The sequence below is a fragment of the Pholis gunnellus genome, assembly GCF_910591455.1.
Source record: "Pholis gunnellus genome assembly, chromosome: 20".
NCBI classification, from domain to species: Eukaryota; Metazoa; Chordata; class Actinopteri; order Perciformes; family Pholidae; genus Pholis; species Pholis gunnellus.
The window spans coordinates 16,259,867-16,282,525 of NC_136547.1; the positions used below are offsets into that span (position 1 = coordinate 16,259,867).

Below are 22,659 nucleotides of genomic sequence, written 5' to 3' on the forward strand. Positions count from 1 at the left end.
TGCTGCCTAGCCCCAAGCGCCCGCAGGCACTGGAGATGCACGCATGCGTTGCCTCGCACTGTGTGAGGCTTTTGTCTGCTTGTGAGCGTGAATGTGTGTGTGTTAACATGTAGATGAGCGCGTGTGTGTGTGTGTGTGTATGTGTGTGTGTGCGTGTGGATGAGGATCTGTGGACAAAAGAAGCAACCATGTCTACCTCTTCTCTCACTTGGCAATAATCATTGATGCTCCTCTCTTCTCTATCTGTTCTAGTGTGCCCACTTTATGTTCATGTTATGACTGCTTTCTGTTTTGGATTGCACAGAAAAATCGGTGTCAAACGGAAAACGCCTAAAAATGTTACAGTGACAAAATATATACAACGGATGGAAAAAGATAGGCCACAGAAATCAACGGTCCGGTTTGAATTAAGATACACTAGCTTCCATGCGGTGGTTGATGGAGTTGTTATGAGCATAAATGCCATTTCTATCAGGCATACAACTCAGAATGCTGATCTATTATCACAAAAGAATATTTGGTTCAACAATCCAGCATCCCGAAACAGTTTCCATTGTCCTGAGATTGTTTTTGATTTACTTGATACAGAAGAATGCTCCTTTCCCTCTTAATCTTAAACCAGTCATTAATGAAAAAACATCATGGACACCGTTAGGCCTCATCCATTGCTGTGTGAGTTGACTACCTGGTTCCTCCACGTTTGTGTGAGGCAAGCCTGACACTTTTGTGACTCAGATTTGGTTAATCTTTGGCTACAACATCAAAAAGTATTAACGGAAGATTGGCTAATAAGCAGGTGACTCGTCACCTTATAAAACATTCAAAGGATCTGTGTGAATCAAAATGATTCTTCCTACATAGGATGCTCTACTTAAGATCTAGAGTCATTATAGCCCGATAGTACCAGCGTATAAATCCAAGTCCAAAAACAGATAGCACCATCCAAACACCCATGCCCAAACTCAGCCTTCCTTCACTTCCTTACTCTAAATCCAGCCTCCTCCAGGTATTAGTACTTTGCCGCATTCAGCCCTCTCCTCACTACAGCTATGAATCTGTCCTCAGCCACAGCACGAGCAGCACATCCAGCTCCATTGCCGATACCACCGGCCACAGCCCCATCCCAAGTACCAGGTGCAGAACCAACACCATCCTACATCCCCCCCCACTCAACGGACCTCCAATCTCGTCCCTAGTCTCGGTCCCAACCGTAGTCCCAGCCACAACAGGGGCTTCCATGTGCGACTGACACATAAATAACCAAGCCTGTCCGCCACCCAGGCAAATTCAAATGCACCTGTCAAAGTGATGAAGCACCCGCCCGCAGGGAAGCATTGTTTACATTTTCACTCCAGTCTTCGCAAAAGTGAGATTCTAATTATTTTCACACTGTAAATTAAAGCCAAGTGGGACAGAACTACAAACCAGAATGATCATGGAAGTGGTAGGAGGAGAAAGCCCCAGCCGGTAAAGGGTTGGAAACTGAAGAGAGTGTGTGGAGGGATGGTCAGCAGCTTTTCTTCTTTTTTTTTTAAAGAGGAGAGATAGCTAGAGAGACAGAGAGGGGAGAAAAGGGAGGCATTCACACAGGCAGTGCAGCAAGTCTCACTTCTGTTGTGCTCATTACAGACAGGGTCTGGAGAACTTCAACCAACTGGAATACATTATGCCCTCACATTTCATACATAATAATGTGCCAAAAATGTGCTGCATTATTTTTCATACCAGTGGACACAGAGAGAGAGAGAAAGACGGAGAGAGAGAGAGAGAGAGAGGTAGAGAGACGGAGAGAGGGGAAAGATTTAATTAGTCCATGGGAACATGCAAATGGAAGGTAAAATTAGACAGAGGAAGGGAGACCTGGGGAAGAGAGAGTGCACGAATGGTAATGATGGCTATCTAGTTTGGATCAATCATTAAAGGATCGGGGGACTGACAGGCCTGTTCGTGCCCACGCCTTAGGCTCCTGTCCTGGACAGTCGCCAGCCTGGCTCAGTCTGCCTGGCCATAGAGACTTCTCCTTCTCTCCTCCCTTCAGTTCAGTCACACACACACACACACACACATGTACATACAGTGTGTGCTCATACATCACACACACACACACACTAATGCATTCAAACACACATGTATACTCACACTCCCAATAAAAGCTTAATATTTAATGCCTATGGATAGCTCACTCTGGGGCCTTGTTAGTTTGTGTTTATTAATCAGCGATGCGTCCCCCCTTCTGGTAGTCTTCTCAAAATGGTGGATTAAAGCGCGCGTGAGTTAAATAGGGGTGAGTTTGCTCGCTAGGCATGTGATTGTTTTCGCATTTTGACACAGTGTTTTGATTACCGTTTGAAGACGGGCAAAGTTTTCCACATGGGGTCAAGTTTTTTGGAAAGCTGTGGTTGTCAGCGGGGACGTGCCGGACGGCGGAAATGTCCTCTTTTTAATAATGGTCAACTCTAGACACCGTGTTTATGTCCGACATGTAACACGATGGAGGAAAATGTCAGACATTGATATTTGTGACAGTCAAGGACGTGTGAGACACGTATATAAAATGCGCTGAACCTACCCCAGACACAGCTATTACTAGACCAGTCTGTCACCCAATGAAAAATGACTATTTAATTCCCAGAAACTGTCTGCCCTCTTTTTTAGCTGTTAGTTGCAAGCTAAAATCCTAATTTAGGTATGAATATGGGTCACTTTTTTTTGAATATATAACACAAAAGAATATCCTGTTTAAAATGTAGTGCATTTATCCTTTTGTCTCTGAGGCAGTGTTGGCCTCAAACTAACAAAACAGCAAAGGAATTCCAAATCCATCTCATGACCGACATGTGCACACACTTGAATACAAATGATTGACAGGTCAGTCAAATGTTATTACAAGTCACAGTGCATTTTTAGAAATAAAAGCTATCCACAGACGCCTCTATTTAAGTATTGATTGCTTTTATTCCTGCATTCATATGAGGTATGTTATGATTTGGTTGGTGTGAAATCGCATCCTCTCCCAGAAAGACAGGCAGACTATATTTGTGAACCGTGGAGCCATGTCTGCAGCTGTGCCATCTCCACTTCCTGTGCCCCTGTCCCTCCCTCCCCATTATTCATGTGCATTTGCGGTAATGTCTACAAATCCTGAAATTTATGTCCCTGCTGGAAAACATGGTTTGCCGTTTATAGTCCCCCTCTAAAAGAAATAAGGCCCGTCTCTCCTGATGCAAGTCAAGGGACTGATGCAGACTCTATCAGATTTATAAATACAGACCCCAACAATAAATCCCGGCTTGATTGGGTTTGAATTGGGTTAGCTCACTTGAATGCTATCTGCTTAACCCACAGCTGGCCTGTCTGCTCCATGCAGGCATTGGACCTAAATCAGTCACTTAGTGCTATCAAATGGAACAATGGTGGAGTGGAGAGAGCACTCAAGCTAGGGCTAGAAGCCAGGCTAGCACCATAACGCAACACAACAGACCAGAACAGAGTAGTGTAGAGCAGACAGGCCCTCTAATGCTCTTTCCTTTTTTGTGTCTCAGCAATGATGCATCCTGAGAGCCATGGTGCATTGCATGAAATGGCATCACCCAAACCGAACACACAAACACCTTTTCAAGCTTTTGTCTAGTCTTGTCAACTGGATTTCACGTGCTAATTAGCGTAGGATGGTGGCATGGCTAACATTGAAGAAAAAAAAAAATCTATTTTCATGCAAGCCAAAATACATACACATGCACAGCACACTGGGGTATTTAAGCAGGTGTGTGTAACCAAAGTGACTTTGAGTACAGAGGCTGAATACGTGGTGTTTCTATCACCACTGTACAGCTTGGTTTATGAAATCCAGGACTGGGGCCTTAACCGGGTCATAGGCACACTTCCTGTGACCAGCACAGCGGGAAAGAATGTTTTCTTTAACTCAGTTCTCTCCACATTTGTCACTTTAAATGTTTATGATGTCTGACTTTACCATGAACAAGCTGAGAATCTCCATATAGGAAGACATCTAGGATTTTCTGCACACTCCTATTTGTGTTTCCTCAAGAAGAAAAAAACCCAGCAAATCAACGTACACACTATCCAAACAGAGTGATTGCTGCCTAGCAGAGGTGCTGATTACTTAAGGAATTCAGGTAATCAGTTTCCCCCAGTGTGAGCCGAGGCCAAGCTAGAGGCAAGGCGCAGTTGAGGCGATTTCACTAATGAGCGTCTTAATTAGCGTTGAAGAGATGCATCCCCGCGTCCCCCCTTACACACATGCACACACACCTTCTTTAAATGTTCTCAGCTGCTCCCCTCTCTCTCTCTCTCTCTCTTACTCTCTCTGCACTCGTGACTCTTTGACATTTTGACAATGAGGTCCTTTCTACTCATGGGGCTGCCTGGTTTGCAGTTTATGCAATGTCTCTAATTACGAGTGGGGTAATGGCTCCCACTGTTTTCTCGGTGAAGTGCCTAGAGTTGTGTTTGGCTAACCGTTTGTAAGTGTGGGTTGACAGCGATACACCACCAAATTAAACCTCTCCTTCAGCTTGACCCTGCTACTCACGGCCCCCTGAATGAGTTTGCCTTTTTCCTTTCTCTGTATTTTTAGACGAATCATAATTACGCAGCCAATTAGAGGGTCACCTTGAATTTTAGAAACTACTTGAAAAATGTCCTCTTTATTGCTCCAACTTTCTGTGTGTGTGTCTGTATGTGTGTGTGTGTGTGTGTGTGTGTGTGTGAGAGATCGTGTGACTTAGTGGGTGTGTGTGCATGAGGTTTTCACTGTTCCGAGTCTGTGGTGTAAAGGTTAAAGTTTGCATTGTGGCCCATGTGGCTGCCTATAGCACATGCAGGTACACATGCAAACACACACTCATGAAAAGTCTTTTACACACACACACACAAGTGAAACCATGCTCTCACTCCATTGAAACCACTGTATGTGAGGCATTAAAACAGGGAACTACCTGTGCCTGGCAGTCTGGAGCATGAATTGGGATTTACGTCGGGCACAAAGCAGTTTTGTCATATTGTCATTATATTTACTCCCGGAGCATATGGATTTACAACTCTGTGTTTTAGTAAGTACGACGATGCGTAAGCTCTACCGTGATGCATGTATCAGCACACATTCAAGCGTTCACTGGCAGACACTATCGGAGAGGGAGAGAGAGCTTCCATGATCTTCACACATGGATGACTTCGAGTTACATGACCTATATAACATGTTACACGCTCCGCTTGCTCCCCGTGTCTCACCCTAATACAGAAGGGCAGCGCATTACAGGTGTGTAAGCTTCCAACACACACACACACACACACACACACACACACAAAGAGTCATAAACAAGCCAGCCAGCTGGATTATACATATGTATGCATGATCACAAAACACAACCTGTCTCTTTACCTGCCACAGATCAGGCCCCATAGGACTCATGCACTGCTAGGAATTAGCGTGCTGATGTACTGTACGCGAGTGGTGCTTATCTGGTGGCTGCAGTTGTATGTAATTAAATTGAACATCTCAGCAGTTTACGAGGTGAGGTTCAGGCTGATTTTAACATGATGTACATGGGTTTTCTCAATGAAATTAAGATACTGACACTTATATTTGTGTAGGATTTTGACCGACTGTATATTTTTCACTCACACTCGACATACACTGTTTCATCCCTCTTGCTTAAGTTATCCAATTCTATTTCAAAGCATTTCTTTAATATCCTCTCCGATTTAACAAAACTTGTCAATGCAATACTATTCAGCAGCCCACCTCGAAGCCTTGAGTATCAGAGCTTTCCACAATCCTTTTGGACAAACCAACAACAAAGAGTTTTCAGTGCCTGCTCTCAATATATCGTTATCTCCCTTTGTGTGTGTGTGTGTGTGCGCTTTTAGGTGGCAGTCTATGACTATATCTGGACAGTGGAAGACCCATTGGCAGGCGCTGCAGCTCCTACCGACCTCCCAAGGGAGGGTGCAGCTCTACCCGAGGGCGAGACCAGCACCCAAGTGGCAGTCTACACCCTCTACCTAAGTGGGCTGAAACAAAGATACAGGCACTTCCTCCGACAACCGGATGGGGCTATCATTGAGGTGGGATATGAACATCTTGTCTACAAAACATTTTGACGATATACTTTCATTCATTGCAATATGAAAAGGGTACTTTTAGAAGTACACTGTATGAATTATCTGGCCACATATAACATTAGATAGAGCACATATCAGCTGCACAATCCTCTAAACTAGTTGTTTTCGTAAAAGAAAATAAGCTTTAATTTCTATCTGCGTCTGGATCTGCGTCAAGCTGAGTTTTGTACGAGGCCCTTCTCTAACTGAAGTTTGCATCTTAAGATAAAGACAAATGAAGAGTGGAGGACAAAGAAAGAGAGAGGAAAGGGGTGGAGAAATGAGTTGGAGGTTCAGAGAACACTCCCTCCTTTCCTCTCTCCTCTCTCCTCCGTCCTCCTTTCGAAGAAGGGGAGGGCAGAAATGGATGCATAAAGTAGTTCCTTATTCTGCTTTCAGAACAATAAAAAAGACAACAGTACAGCTCTGTGGGCTGAAAGGGTGAACAACCATGACAGATTAGATTTTCTTTCCTCGGGTAAAACCAGATTTGGAAATGATTTCTTCTTTTCAAACCAAAAATGTCAGGATTTGCCCTGAGAAACAAATCAAGACTCAGTTCATCATGTGAATGCAACTGTTACTTACTACAACTAAGTCAACAAAACTCACCTTTTTCTCCGTCTCTTCTGCCAGTAACAACCATGTACAATCTATAAGGCACATTAAAGATCCCAGCGCCTCATTCTACGTAACATTCTATGCGCCGTGCGTTGTAATTATTGCCACATTTATTACGCTCCTCGTCCTTCAAGCACCTGCAAGACTGGCAGGTCAGAAACACTCGGATCCACCGATTGTTGCCTCATTAAAAGTAGCGCTTTGTGGCTCCTGCTGCAGTAGCAAGACGTCATTCCTTTCCTCAATCATTCTGTCAGTCGCCCAAGAGCAACCTGGTTCATCCCAGCAAAATTAATATTTTGATGTTTGAATGTCAGAGGAGTGAGGAAGGAGGGGGGTTATAGGCGCTAACAATTAGCTCTGAGGCTCTTTTGCGTTCTAATGGTTCTCCGTCATAATTTGAGTGATGGCGAGCTTATGTGAGTAAACACACAGCATGGTATATTTATTACTGGTGTCGCACTGTCTGGGTGTGTGTGTGTGCACATGTAGCCTCTAGACCTGTGCATAGCAGATGAGACATCTGGGTGGATTGTTCATAGCCAAACAGCACACAGTCATTGACACAGACAAACAGCACACAGATCTTCACTTCTTGTGGAAAAAAGACCTGTTATATGAAAATATACAAAATTGCAGACGGCTGACGCAAATTCAGTACACGCATAACCCCGACACCCGAAACATTACCTAACTGCGAGTAAAAGGATGAATTCCTGCCATTTCTGCTATCCAAAATCATTACCGCTGTGCTGACTCTCTATTCTTTAAACTGTGAAGGGAGTTTCAGAGAGGCCACCTTAAGTGAAAGATAGGTGTTACTGTCCTTGGAAAAAACACACACACACACACACACTCTATCGCTCTGTTGCTCTCTTTTCTCACACACACTGTGTCCCTTGGGTGTTGCTGTCTGTTCCATGCAACTTAACAGGCAGGGACCTCCAGTAGCAAGAGATGCCGATGGCATCCTCTTTCACCCGCTGGTAGTGGGGAGCGATAACACCGATGCGCAGCATCGCCGAGAGAGCACTATGCCATTCCCCTTCGCCTCGCAGCGCGGACCCCCACTTTACATATTCAAAACTAATCCTCTCCTGAATATATAGACTGTTTTTTTTTTATGTATAGAGCAAGATCCAGGAATCACCAAAGGGCATCCCCAGCACTCGGAAGAACACTTGAGCTGATTTTATTAGTGCTTTATATAATTCTGGCAGCGGTACGCACAACTGCGACAGGGTGCTGTGTACAAACTGGCCTTCAGATGTAAGGTGACAGCTCCTCGGAGAGAAATAACAGCCGTGCAGGCACTTCTACAAAAATTAAATAGATAAAAAAAAAAAATATAGAATGAAATAGAAAAATGCTCTACAACTGCATGCGATGCAGTGACCATAGTGATGCAGAGAAGTTGCTCTCTGTTTTTTATTTATGACATTTTAAAGCAATTTTATGGGTTTCCCTGAATAGGCTTATTACTATATTCACTTATCCAATAGCATGTTTCATGGTGATGTATTTACACTGCTATGTTACTCGACTAAGTATTATATACCATGAATCCAATTCATTTTGGCAATAAAAAAAGAATGAAATTTGTTTTACTTTCAGCCAGATATGCTGATGTATGTGTGCATATAAAAGCCGGTGTGGAAATGTCAAATACACCTTTCAGTATCATTACTTTTTTGCCAACATGTCAATTTAGAACATGTAGCCTACTATGCACAGATTTCTTTTCTCCTGCTTATCATTATTAGTAGTAGTATCTACAATATGTTCATTGTTTTCTATATTCTGTTGTGAAATATTGATTTTGTCTGCGTAGATGACAGTTGAAATAGGAGGACGACAGTGACAAAAAGACGTCATTCTACTGTGTATCAACGTGACTCCTCTCTCCCGGTTAAGTAAAAAAGACTAATCCTACTTAAGGAGTCTGTTTCCATTTACTGAGGAAATATTGACAGACGGCTCATTTCCTTTAAAGAGCTCTGTTGTCTCAGTGTCCTGGCCGCCAGTTCCCCCGAAGGACTCGCTCCTCCCTTAGACTAACATGACCATAGCTCAAGGGGCCAGCTGCTCTGCAAAATACACGCAAATTTACATCCAAAATGTGTCTAAACGAACACATTAAAAAAGGCAAGTCCTGGAAGAAGTGCCCCTGAGCTATAGACACTCTTAGACACTGTTTGAACGTAACGGAACAGCGAGGTGTGCCCTGTTTGATTTGCTGGAGAGTGAGAAACTGAGCAAGAGTCATGAGAAACTAAATATTTCTGTTGTTTATTCAGCCATTATTGAAGCAGCAATGTTGACTGAAAGTTTTTTTTTTTGGGTCTTTCGGTGCATCGTTAGCAAGAAGTAGGAGCGCCGTGGAAGGAGTTGTGGCTGTGTAGTAAAAGATATAACGATAATGAAGTCTTTATTGACTTGCATATTGAATTCTGTTTAAAGAAAGTTAATATTAATGATCCATCATATGCTCCCATTCAGCGCGTTGCCCAGGGCAGGTGTTTGTAATATTGACCATGTTGAAGGAATCTTCTCGCTGATTCACAACAATACAAAAAGTTAAAGCTACGTTCCCATCAGTGTGCTCCAATAAAAGACATTAAAGGTAAAGTGAGGTGTAGCTTTTCAAACACTCATTACCTATAAACAGATGTTCCCCAGCTGCCAACTCGCAAAACGCACTGCTGACAACAACTGTTAGGGCCGAAATTATGCAGGGAAATGCATCTATATAACCTAGGACCTTCAGAGAAGGCCTCATAACCACTCTGTCTGAGGAAACAAGATGGCTGATGTAGAAATTAATGCAGGCAAAGTCATTATCTTCCCTCCTAAAACCACAGTGGGTTTATGTCCCCCTGTGTCGTTTTTTCTCCGGGGCTAGCATTTAAGTGTCGATGGACTTATAAAAAGATAGGACAAGCCAACTGTGCCCCTTTTGTCTCCTTTCCTCCATCTGGGAGGCAGCAGCATATGCAAGAACTGGCTCAGCTTCTGTAAAACTTCCATTAAAGATGCACAACTAAGGCTCTGCCAGCTTGAATATTACCTCTCTCCGCAAATTATTTATGGCTCGGAAAAAACGCTGATGATGAGCATCTCCAGCGACTTGTATAAATAAAAACACTATTCTCTGCAATTTCAGCTGTGTTTAGTTTTTTTTCTCCCTTTTTTGGAGGGGGGGGGGGGGATGTGCTTAACCATTTGCAGAAACAAAAAGTATGCAGTTTATTCACATAGTAAGGTTTTAAGTGTATGGTATTTCATTATCATAACCTCAGCAGGGAGGACTGTGTTGTATTATGCATGTTTTGTATAATTAAGGAGAGGATATCCCCTTATAGTTTGTAGATTTTTATAATAACGGCGACAAAGCTGATAATTGCGATGATAATAATGACGGTTGGTGATGATCAGAGGAAGGTGAAGCACAGAGGGTTGTGCTTTCATGAGGGACACCTCATCACCATGATATGCCATCAAATCTCTCATTAACAAGGAGCCTTTGTCTTGTCTTTGCATGACTCAGCCCACCGCCTCGTCTGCACGTGGCCACGACTCTTCCTCGCGACCAATATTGACCTAATTTATTATGCGGAGAATATGAAGAAGTTAACCTTTTGGAGAAAGAAAAAAAATAAAACACCTTGCAGCAACATTAATTGACAAACCGCATCAATTCTCCCTCCTACCCCTCTTTTGTAATTACTCTGCTGCACATTTGATTGCCGCTGCGGAGCTGAGGACCCACGCTTCATTTGCCGTGAGGTCATCGGCAGCCCTCAGAAATATGAATATGATTTATACAGGAAGTGAGTGTGCTCTCTATGCGTTGTGAGTGATGTCTTTTCTGCGTGTGTGTGTGTGTGTGTGTGTGTGGTTACGAGAGACACAGAGAGGGAAAGAGAGAGAGGGGGGAATGTCCTTGGCTTCATACTGTATGTTGCATGAGGAGATTAATGCCTCCCTGGCAGCCATATCTGCTTAGCAGGAGGACTTCTCCAAAGTACATTGCATGCAATTATCTGGCAGGTTTATACTAGTTTTAGATAAAGAAGCACTCTGTGGCACATTTTTCAAGTTTGCTCAATCGCTGCTCTATCTTTGTAATTTGCAACTTTAGAAAAGTGCCAGCCTACCTTTTGACTACTTGATGCTGTTATAGAGCTGTTTAATGTCTGCTCATTAGTTATTTGAATGTATTTCCTTATATATTTATAGTTTAATCTTTCATTTTATCACGGCTTGTACCAGTGAGATTTAAGTTGTGTTTCATATCACTGTACATACAGTAAGTAGGCCAACCCAGAGTTGTGGGAGCTGTTTCCCCTCTGGGACTGGAGGTAGTGTGTCATATAAAGTCTCCATTTCTGCTTCTCCTCCCAAGTTCACTCTTAAGCACCAGGACAGAGGTAGAGACTATGCATGACAACACTACTCGCAGGCCTCGAGGAAAATAGCAGTTCTCCTGCCAATCTCAGTCACTGTCATCCAAGTTCAACCTGTGCTTTGAGATGCTTGATGCATACGGCCCCCTTGGGTGTCCGGAAAACAGTCCATGCACTGTTCATTTGTTGCTTAGCTTCCGTTCATGTTGCCTTGCTGACTCCCGCGGCCCGTGCGTATTTTTTTTTTCTCTGAAGGTGATTGGTGACGTGGAAGGGTCGGACAGCGCAACCAGGATGGTGCCCTGCCCGGGTGAGGCCTCGGCCATTCAGAGAGAGGACAAGGAAGGCACGAGCAACCCGCACCAGCTACGGAAACGGAAGAAAGTATTTGGCCGTGAGTGTTACATTTGAGAGCACACAAAGTACACATTCAATAGTCCTTGTCACCTCATCTCTCACACAAACACACACACACGTGACCCTTTTACTTGTGTAAACCTTGTTCCTACCTGCTGTTTGTTCAGCAGAATTTGCACAGTTTCATCCGGTGTTTTCCTTCCATCAGGGTCCAACCGCGTTGAGCCGGTAGGAGGAAGTGGGTGTGGCTCCAGTTTTGCACTGCAAGACCTCAACCAATGAAACCAAAGCAAAGCAAGAAATAGTTGGACCCTAAACTAATGTAAGTCATCTTATCAACCGTCTGTTTGACTCGAGGCCTCTGCAATGTACTGCAGTAGTTGTGACATTTCTTGAATCATTTTTTGCTTTTTGTATAGTTGTAGGATTTAAATATCAAAAACTTTAATTTAAATTTGCTCTATTGCTGCCATCAGCTGGAAAATGTGGTACAAAAGATCTCATAAACTTTTTTCAAAAACTTTCCTGGGAACAACACCTTTTTTCAGCCTCGTTGAAGGTGGACTCATCAGAATAACAGCAACCAAAAACAGTATTGTTAATTATTTTGTTCTGGCATCCCCCAGCAAGTAAACACAAATAGTATTTGTGAACTAGTTTGTAACCTAATAAACAATGTCCGGCAACACTTCAGCAGTGAATGCAGGTCGTTGGGTGTTCAGCGCTGTCTCAACACATTGAAAAATGAAGATTCTAAAATTCACTAATCAGAAGACGAGTGATAAAATATCAATATTGTCCTCACATTAAGCAGGATAATATTCAGGCCAGCTTGATTTGTATTGAATATGTGTCTGCTAGCCGGTGCTCAGCGTAATGAAGTGGCTCACAAATCAGGCCATAATGGCTGCCTACTTACACATATTGCTTAATTAAAGGTTGTGAGCTTATTAGCATGTGTCTCTGGCACAGGGCGCAGGGAGATGGGAATCGGGACTGATGTCGTTGAGGGCCAGGCTTTAAAGGTTTTATAGATGGCTAACCTATCATACTAAAGCCATAGCCCCCACCCCTTCCCTAAGATCGGATCTTAATAACCTGTCATTTTCATTGACGATGATTCGCCTTTATGGGCGGCCATTACAGATCAAGTTCTTGGTCTTGTTGGACGGCGATAGCGACCATTCGCGCCCGTCATTATCAGAACACACACCTTACTTTGGCCTTGAAGTTGCTTTTCACCTCCATGTTTTAAACCATCCCAGCCATGGCCCGGGGGGGGGGGGGGGGACGACGACGACACACACAGTGCATGTGGACACACATTCTCTCTCTCACACCTACCGCCTCTGTTTCTGATCATCAGCCTCCCCAGCCTGAAACATTTAGATAAATTAGACGACACGGCTCTAGATTTATCAGTCCATCTGCGGTACAAAATGCGGAAAGCACAACATGTAGGCATAATTACACCGGGGTTTCACTGATTGTTTGTGTCCACTGTGTGCCAACGCTCAACAGATAATGACGTTTTGTTTAATTTGGTGTATTTTCAGCATTGGCAGGACGTGTTAGTCGCTGGTGTTGCTTCCTGTCCTTCTGTCTGCCTTTGACACTAGCCAGAACCTATAGAGCTAATGCGTTCCAATTAGAGATCACTCCATTAACAGTGACAGTGCTACACCCCCCAATTCAATCAGCCCCCTAATGAACATTAGGCAGAGACGCTGGCTCTCAGAGATGACAGGAAGCTCTTCTCTCTCTCTCTCTCTCTCTCTCTCTCTATTTGTCCTACTTTACTACCTATCCCTCTCCCTATCCGTATTTTTCTTATCCTCTTACCCAACTCTCCTGTTCTTTTTCTGTTTTCAATAGTACAGTGTATGTGCAACACGATGTTGGCCTCAGAAGCAAAATCAACACAGCTGAAACGCATACAAATAGCTCTGGTTTGTTTTGATATGTTAATAAATCTGTAATATTTGATGATTTTTTTTTTTTAATATACTCCTGCTTTTTCTCTTGTTTGATGTTTTCTGAGAGTATCACCAACTTTTCACTTCATCATCAAAACAATGCCCTCTGCAATAGTCTCCAACTGGGGCCAGACGGTGCAGATACAGTGGGGGCAAAGGTATTCCAACGGTTCAAATATTTGATTGTTAATGACAAACACCATTTCACCACAATTTAAATTTCAAATTGATCCCTGGGAGCAATTATTTCTGGGGGAGAGAAACACGCCGCTAGGTCTCTGCTCCGCACATTTGCTGATTTAAGTTAAAAGAAAAACCTTTTTGCAGAGCTATCATAAGGGAGCTGCAACTTTTTGAAGTAAGTGCCTGCATCTGCTTAGAGCCAACCCAACCTGGGGACGTTGCTGGAGAGTGTGAAAATAGGGGGGAAAAATAAAACATAAAAAGAAAAAAAAATAACACTTTGTCTAATTCTATATTTATGTAGCCCTCAGCTTGAGGTGTTCACATAAAACAGTTTGTATTCAGAAGTGCTGCGGTGATCGTTATGCTGCACGTTGAGATCGGCGACTCTTCTGGCACGGTTGGCGGGTACAGCTCAGCCTGATTCATTTGAATTAAAGTTACCAACTAAATAAAAGGAATTCAAATTCCCACTTTTGCTGCTTTGTGGGTTTTTTTTTTTTTCTTTCCAGACCTTTTCTGATTGTTTTTTTTTTTTAAGGCAAATACTAATGCATTTCTTTTGATGAAGAACTTTGTACATTTACTGTGTTTGCATATACTTCTACTCACCCAACTTTATTTGTGGCATCTTTTTGTTTGATGTTGAAATGTAATTATGTCTTGTACGGAGTGGAGGGGCTTGCTGTTCTGATGTTGTTTGATCAGAGAAAGCAGAATAATATCCATCAGGGAAGTCTGATAATTAAATGTGTGCAACCTAATGTATGTCTACTAGACTTCTTTATTTTTCTGAAAAAATCTCAACCGCTGTTTTAACATACATTATTTAAAAATGTCAAAAAATAAAGACTTTGACTTGTGATTTTCAACTTTTGACTGTACATATATGTGTGTTTTAGGGCTCTCTTCATTCTACCAGCTTTTATTATTAATAATAATTTACACAAAGAAAACTCACCTCAGATTTAAGATTAGACCGAGTTACACGAGAGAGCCGGTCTCATCAGCTCAGCAACACATGACATGAATTTGAGTCGGGCCCCGACTCTGCGTAACCTGCAACACCAGTACTACGGTGGCATTCATGTCACTGTGGTAGAACAATAATATGCAAACCAGATTTACATTCCAGACCTCTTGTCAGGTTTTTCTGCCCAAACTGTATTCTTCTCCACTGACCCCGAACATGATTTCCTGGTGCTTAAGCCGTGGAAAACACACACGGTCGGGGTGTGCGGAGATGTCAACATCGTGCCATATTTCTGTGGCATCTGGATAGATCATGTGCCTCTCTGCACACATATTTATTTATTTCTCCTCTTCCAGAGCAGTGTCAGGGAGGCAGATGTCCTGCTCACAGGGAGAAAAAAAAAATAATTTGCGGTGGAAAAAAAACAGGGTGGGGAGGTGGAGGGGAAAAATATATGAATATGCAAATCTTGTCACAGTGTGGAACCTTGTAATGAGTGGGAAATGTTGTCGCCATCTTTCATTATGCAGAGGTCATTGCTTAATGCCAGGCAGCTGGGCCCAGCTTCTTCTCTCTGCACTCCCCCAACACCCCCAACCTCTCCTGTCATCTCACAGCAACTTGAACCAAACTACAGCCTGGCACGAACAGACACAGAGGTCACAGACACACATGCAGACACACACACACACACACACACACACACACACACACATCTCCATGCAAAAAACACCTGCATATTGCTGTTGGAAGAAAAGCCCTCAGTTTTGTTGATTCTTATCGTCACTTGATGAAATTTAAAAAGATTGTCTTAGCTCTGATGTAAATATATACTTCACACATCACTAGTCACAGGATGGATGTTCAGTAGCACATTGCGCACACAAGCTCACTGGCTCTGACAAAAATGAGAAAGTGAGAAAAAGGAAAAAAGAAATGGACTCGCATCAATCCTCCCGGTAGAACTTGTATGGATGGTTGTGTGAGAGTTCTTTTGCTGTTGTTGAGAGCTCAAAAGTAGGCACAGCCATCATTTTGTAGTTGTTGTTGTTCCTTTCCTTTTGATCAACCCGTTCGTGTTTCGTAGATCGCTGAGACAGCTCGCTGCTGTTCTGTCTCCTCTCGCAACAGCTTTCGTGAGAATTTCCGCTGGCGTCTGCCCGACAGTGAGCTATGGGGATAATCACTAGGTAAACTCCGTCTCCCTCTCTCTCATGCACTCTTCAAATAATCCCGGGTTTGAATGCTAAAAATGTAATGAACTTCACGGTTCATTGTGTTTGACATTGCTTAATTAATGGGTGCATTTAAAGTACATAGGGCCCCAGTAATTGATTTATATGCATGATTTGCACATACAGCTGTTGGTTCCTGTAGGAGACTCATCACTCAAAAAGAGGCCGTGCTGATGATAATATCAGGATGTTCTGTCGGCCAATCCAGCCTTGAGAAAAGAAGACCGTCCTTTGGGATTAACAAGAACTACTTACAATTTTGATTTGGGCATTTTCATATACTATTTAGAACCAAACATTTATACTAGACTCGGCCCGGCAACTTTTTTTTGATATGGAAACCAGTTGACCATTATTGAGATCCTATTTTCATCCGGCTATGCCTGATGATGATGAGGGTTGGGCACAGATAGCTTCCTGCCTCACAGAGCAGCTAAACCTCCTCACACCAGCACCGTGTTTCGGCTTGGCTGTCTCTCTCTCTCTCTCAGTCGGTCTATCTGCCTGCTCGCTCTCCACACAGACAGCTTGTGTTACTGCACCGGTCAGGGCCGAGCTGGACACGGGCATCCCCAACAGGAATGCCAAGAGTCTGTCTATGGATCTGTGACATAAAAACACATCATGCATTTGATTTCGATCTGACTCGAAACACACATTCCTCCTCTTGAACAAGTCTTCTTTATCTGATTTATTCATAGAGTAGAAGCACTGTGTGCAGATCTGTTGCTCATGCATTGTGCAAGGTGCTGGAGAGCCAAACCAGTGGCTACTGCAGCCATGAATACGTGCATCCAACTCTGCTGAATATTCATTATGTAACCAGACGCTGGTTACAGGCAGTATGGAAGGATCATGATGCAGGTTGTTTTGGCTCATTTCATCCCTATTTTTGGAAGACATTCTGTATTATAGTCGTCAATAAACTCTTTAAAACTCTCTCGGCTTAATCACTTAAAGTAAAAGTTGAGTAGTCTTTGTATTGATTATCGCTAATGTTAAATGGGTCTGTGATAAGATGGTGGTAATTTATGTAGAAGCTGGAACTTTAATTCAGTTTTCAGGAAGGCCGGGCCCTATATAGTGTAGACATAAAGTTCCAAACATTAGAGCCATGCCCTGTTAATGGTGACTTTATTAAAATGAACAGTTTTTGTTTTATTTGCTGCAAACAGAAGTACTTTCTACCAAAGAAATAGTCGCGCTGTGAGCACCACAAATGAAATTCCATTCATCTCTGTTGTATTGTGGTGGCTCGGGGGGGGAAAAAAAAGTTGATAAATGGATCTCAAAACCTGGATTAATAATAGCAAAACTTCCTGCATGACGAGTTACACGCAGAGAATCCTTTTTTTTTTTGTCATCTGGGTGAACGGACGCTTCAAAACACCAATCTAGACAATTACAGTGTGGACCTAATTATTGTTGAAAGCTCCAGTTTTTGTTCTTAATGCTGAGCCACCACCTTTACAGTGTTAGCATTTAGCCTTCATTGATCGTGTCCTTTATGCTTAGTTCAGGCATACGCGGTGTGGTTATAATTATTGTTTTCTGTAGAGATTCTGGAGGTCGCTGGCCCCTAACCATTATTTGGTTTTGGACAGACCCTCTGTGGAGCTCAGATCAATCTCTCACCTAGAGAACATTCTAGCATATTTCTATCACCAGCATATTGATTTTTCCATGAGCAGGCCCCCGTTGTGTGTGTGAGGTGTTTTCATGCACGGCACATAGGGGATGCAGCCTGCAGCGTGCACAAACACACACGCTTGCATGCTCTGTACATGGGCCGACACAAACAAATAGACACACACACACACACACACACACACAGGCACACACATGCTTTTTCATATATTCATTTCTGTAGACACCCATAGGCATTTCTTTGTGTAAAATGCACGCATCGGCATATTTAGTGGCTTCAGATCTCAAACACACACTCACACACTCATACACTCCTTGTTAAAGCAGACACCAAGTGAACCATGTCCTCTCTGGGGCCAAGTGTCTCGCTTTCTTTATTACACACACTAATCAATACGGACTGGCCTGGTGTGGAGGCCTGCCATCTTTCCGTCTTCCTCTGCAGCCTCCTTCTCTCCCTCGTCATCCCTCCTTCCCATCACTCATCTCTCCCATTCCTTCTCTTTCATTCATCTAACTTTCTGTCTCTCCATCCCTGAATTCCATCCATCCGTCCATGCATCCATCATCGCATATCCCTTCACCTTACGCTCCAACCATCACTCCATCCTTATGATTGTTTTGGTCCTTGGCATCTCTTTGATTCCGAGGGAAAAGACAGCTAAAGACAGCAAGTAAAGGGATAAAAGAAAGAAAGAAAGAGAGAGAGAGTGTGTGTGTGTGTGTGTGTGAGGCAGCGTCATTGTCATCTATAACATGGCCGGACAGGGGCGGGTGATTTGGATTTAAATAATGTATTAGATTTTCTGAGCTACCATCCACAATGCCTCACACCACTATGAAACATAATAACTTAAAGGTACGCCCGTGTGTGTGTTTGTGTGTGAAGGTGAAAGAGAGAGAGAGAGAGAGAGAGAGAGAGAGAGAGAGAGAGAGAGAAAGAGAGAGAGAGGCACACTATATGAAATTGCATGTCTTTTAGATGCAAATTGAGTTGCGTGTAAAATGGTTTGATGCAGACGGATCGGTGCAAATTGTATTCCTGCTGTTGTTTGGCAATAAAAAAAAAGAGTCTTTTATTGTCCAAGTGCGTTACAAACACACACACAAAGTCGGGCTCGGAGTGGAATTGGAGCTTTGGCAACGGTGATTTGAGACAAAAGACGTGGCCCGGCAAAGCTGGGGAATAAAAGATTGTGCTGGAATTTGTCTAAAGCCAGTAATCATTCTGGCGCCGAAGAGGAGTACTATATCAGAGCGCCAAATCAATATCACATTACTTTGAGTATGGGAGTATATACAAGACTCATCAAATTGATTATTTTTGATGCTACAATAGCGGTTTCATTTGCCCAGGCCCTCGACAACGACTACTGTTCAATTACTGGGGCTGGTGTGTGAATTGAAAAAAAAGAAAAAAGAAAGAAATACAACAAGACAAATGGATATTTATTTGACTAAAATAAAGCCTTGCCTGGAATAGAAATGAGGAATGGTATGTCACAGTCAAGCTCTGGTTAAAAGATGACTTGTTTCGTCGGACATTGAAATTTCATGAATATATTTTTCCGAGGGCCCTGGAAAAACAGAATTCATCATGAAGTTTGAACAGGCCATAATGTCACAGCAAAGATTAGTCAAGTTCCTAATGTGTTGTGCATGTAAGTGTGGTATTGTTAAACATACGCTCCCCCCCCGACTTGGTGGTTTGTAGACAGACTGCGGTGGCTTATGTTGTCTTAAAAAAAAAAAAAAAATTTTTTAAAAGCATCATCAAAACTGCATACTTTACATTTTAAAGGGATAGTTTGGGTGTTGAATGAGGTACTTTTCCGTGGTCAGTGTGTTACCAACAGTAGATGGCGTTCGGCACGCCCCCCGGTTTTTGAGAAGCTTCCACAAAACACTGAGAAAAACGTAACATCTACAATTGAGCAGTGAATCATTTTTAAATGATCTAAAAACAAACTACTCTCTGTCCAGGTCAGACTAGTCGCACCCTAAAAAGTTGTCTCTTTAAGTCACATCAGTCCAACTGTTGCTAAGAACGGCCTCCACCAACACTCCTTCTCCTAATGACTTTCAGTCTTCAATATGGGGCCATCAGGAGAGACAAGGCGCAGCGGCTCCTTGGATGATTAAAAAGTCATTTCCTTAACTGTCCTCCAAGGATTTGCGAGCTTTTTTTTTTTTTTTTTTTTGGTTCGAAAACATTAAATTGCTCCAATCAAGCATAAACGTCTCCTGCTTGTGGTGTAATTTGTACTGCTGTTCGCGTGGTGGGCGCTTATTTGTCATCCTTTTCCTTTGGCGCTTTTCCCAACCGCCTTGATCAACAATTAATGGTTGAAATTGCTTCCTTGTTACTTATGGCTGTGGAGACAGATGCAGCAATGTGAAAAAAAACAGAAAAAAGAAAGATAGTTTAATTGAACAGCAAAAATGTGTTAAGATTGGTTCAACTTTATTCATACAGTATTGAACTCATTTCTACTTGTCCTTTTACGTTTTCTAATGGCTTTATAGTGCACTCTCACAGCGTGATGCATTCTCCTATTACAGAAATAGTATCACAACAGCAGTAGTCCACTCTTTCTTTCCTGTCCACTCTATTCTATTCCTCTCTACCTCTGTGCTCTTCTGTCTCTCTCCCCCACTCTGTTCTTTTTTACACAATGACCTTTAGTGCTCTTTCCTTCATTGCGGGGACAGGCCCGGGCCTGGCATCTGATAGAATCAATATTCTATTATGATAGTGCGTGGAGCGTGTGGGGCTTTACAACTCCGCTGTAATAGTCTCTCTATTTCATCCCGTGGCAGCCATGGCCTGAGGGATCATCCAGGCCTCTCCAGGCTCTATGCTCCCAGCATCGCCCCATTTCCATTAACGTCGCAGGGCCTCTGCCGACCAGGGGACAATCTGTGTGACCGATGGATGGGGTTGAGAAAGAGCCCAACCCGGGTGCAATGTATGTCAATAGACTGTGTAATGGCCAGACCTGGGTGAAATGTTAGTTAAATGTCTTTCCAGTTTTAAAAGAAACAGGAGGGGATACTGGTGCTATTTCTCTTATTTTATCTCGGTGCTCTTTCCACGATTAAAGCTCCCCGGAGGTGGAATCAAACTAAATCAAGTGAAAACATTATACGACCGATAGGTGGGAAATATCTAACCCCAATGTAGATGTTAACTCACTGGACATGTTTTGATAAATTGTCACAACCAAATGAAAGTGTCTCTGCTCCTGGTGATTATTTTTTTTGTTGCTTTCTCAGACAGATTTGGACCTTACTGCCACGCTGCCCCCTGCATCACGCTCCAGCTTGTAAAACAGTTGTTGATTAGAAGAGTGTACTAGCATGGAGGGAGTGCTAAAGTGAAATGTTAAGCTATTAGAGATCATGGCACCAGGCAGACCCCCATAAAAGATTCATGCCATTCCAGCTGCCTCTGTCGAATAATTAACTAACGTGGGTATTTTACTCAGCCTAACGCAGCTACGGTTTAAAAATCCTTGCATTTAAATGTCATTTGGGCGTGGAGTTTAGATGTGAATTCTTAATCCCGGGCAATAAACATTACGAGGTTAACAGGGCGCGCTGAAGATGGCAAAGCAGTGTCGTCCTGGGAGGCTTCCATCAAACCTGCGTTAGAATCCATTTCGCTCTAAAATGTCAGCGTCCGCAGTAAAATACATTGCAGTTTCTGCCGAGGAGTTGCTGGAATGCATAATATTTGTAAAGTCACAGAAGTCAAGAACAGGCCCTTTAAAGCTTACGGTCAGTGCAGAAGTGCCCCTTTGCAGTCATTTGAAATGCCCTCTCACTCCCACCTTTTGGAGAATACCTGCAGTTTTCCTCCTCCCTCAGTCCCTTTTATTCCTGATGCATGTCTTTCTCTCCTGCAGAAGGGTTGTCCCTGACAGCATTCATGTTCCTCATCCCCCTAAACTCCGCCCCGGCCTCTCCATTTGATTGAGAGTTGGGGCGACTTGAGGTGCGTGATGAGGCCCCGCTCGCCTCATATTCATCATGATGTAACCGTGAGCAACCCGGATCTAAATTACCTTCGTCTGGCATCATTCCAGCACATGCTATAAATGAGGTAATCGTCCTTGACTATAAAATTTGCATTTTCAAGACTTAATTGCTATCATTACATTTTTTGCGTAATTCTATTAATTTAACAGAATGGGGGATCAGAGGCTTTTTATGGTTATAATTTGCAGTAAAACAATGCATTCGCAAAGTAGAAAAAAAAAAAAAAAGTCTTGAGTAGAAAAAGGGTGAGCGAAGGATCAGGACCACTCTGGCCTCTCATCATGAATTTCCATTATCCCTTTGCATTTATAAAATGGTGAAAAAAAAATACTGACAAAAAAAAACTTCCACTAAAATGCAGTCGGACACAAGGATGTTTGTGGAGGCCAGCATGAAAAGCTCTCTCGGGTTGAAGACAAGAAATGCATCAATTACGTCCCGTCTTCACATTGTGTGGGCTAACTGAAGCTTGTGTCTTAATAATAATGTCGGGTCAGGCTCTATTTCTGCAACGCTTTTTTTTTTTAATATCGCCTGCCTCCTTTGTGTATGTATGTACACAATGTCAGCTGCGCTCAGTACTGCCGTCCCCAGATAGTATGGCGGAGAGCACGGCGGATGACACGGAACAACGGAGCCATCAACTCCCATTTATGCTTCCTGCGATGACCTTGCCACAGACGTCTACGAGGTTCAGAAGTGCGCCAAGCTAAGTGCCAGCAACATTCTGCAACCCGCTGCACTTCCTCGCACTCTGCTGACCTTAAAAGTGTGGCCTCAATGTGTGTGTGTGTGTGTGTGGGGGGGGGGGGGGGGGGGTGAGGCTGAAAACACACACAAGCTTTCTGCTCTTCTTTATCTTTTGCACTTCTGTTTCGATGCCCTACTTTAATCATACCGCAATTGTATGAACGTTTTGGATTTCGCGATGTAGATTTTCTGCGGAGGCTACGAATCGACTACAGCAGCTTTGCATAATTGTTTCAGTGGTGTTTCTTTAGTCGGATCGAGCCAGGAAACGGCAACACTGAGAGGAGAAAAGACTCCAGCAGGTACTTCTTATATAATATTTCACTTTCTTTAAAAAAAAAACTACA

The 22,659-nt window shown here is 43.1% G+C and overlaps 1 protein-coding gene across 1 annotated transcript in view; it reads left to right on the forward strand.

Moving 5' to 3' along the window:
- The window catches only part of ofcc1 (orofacial cleft 1 candidate 1), a gene marked incomplete at both ends in the record, with an annotated part of 165,262 nt that extends 153,473 nt beyond the window's left edge, over positions 1-11,789 (forward strand). The window contains 3 exons of the mRNA XM_079181158.1: positions 5,890-6,087; positions 11,406-11,544; positions 11,716-11,789. Of these exons, the coding sequence (XP_079037284.1) occupies positions 5,890-6,087; positions 11,406-11,544; positions 11,716-11,789 (411 nt within the window). The remainder of the gene's footprint in view (positions 1-5,889; positions 6,088-11,405; positions 11,545-11,715) is intronic.
- Between the last annotated feature and the right edge of the window lie 10,870 nt (positions 11,790-22,659).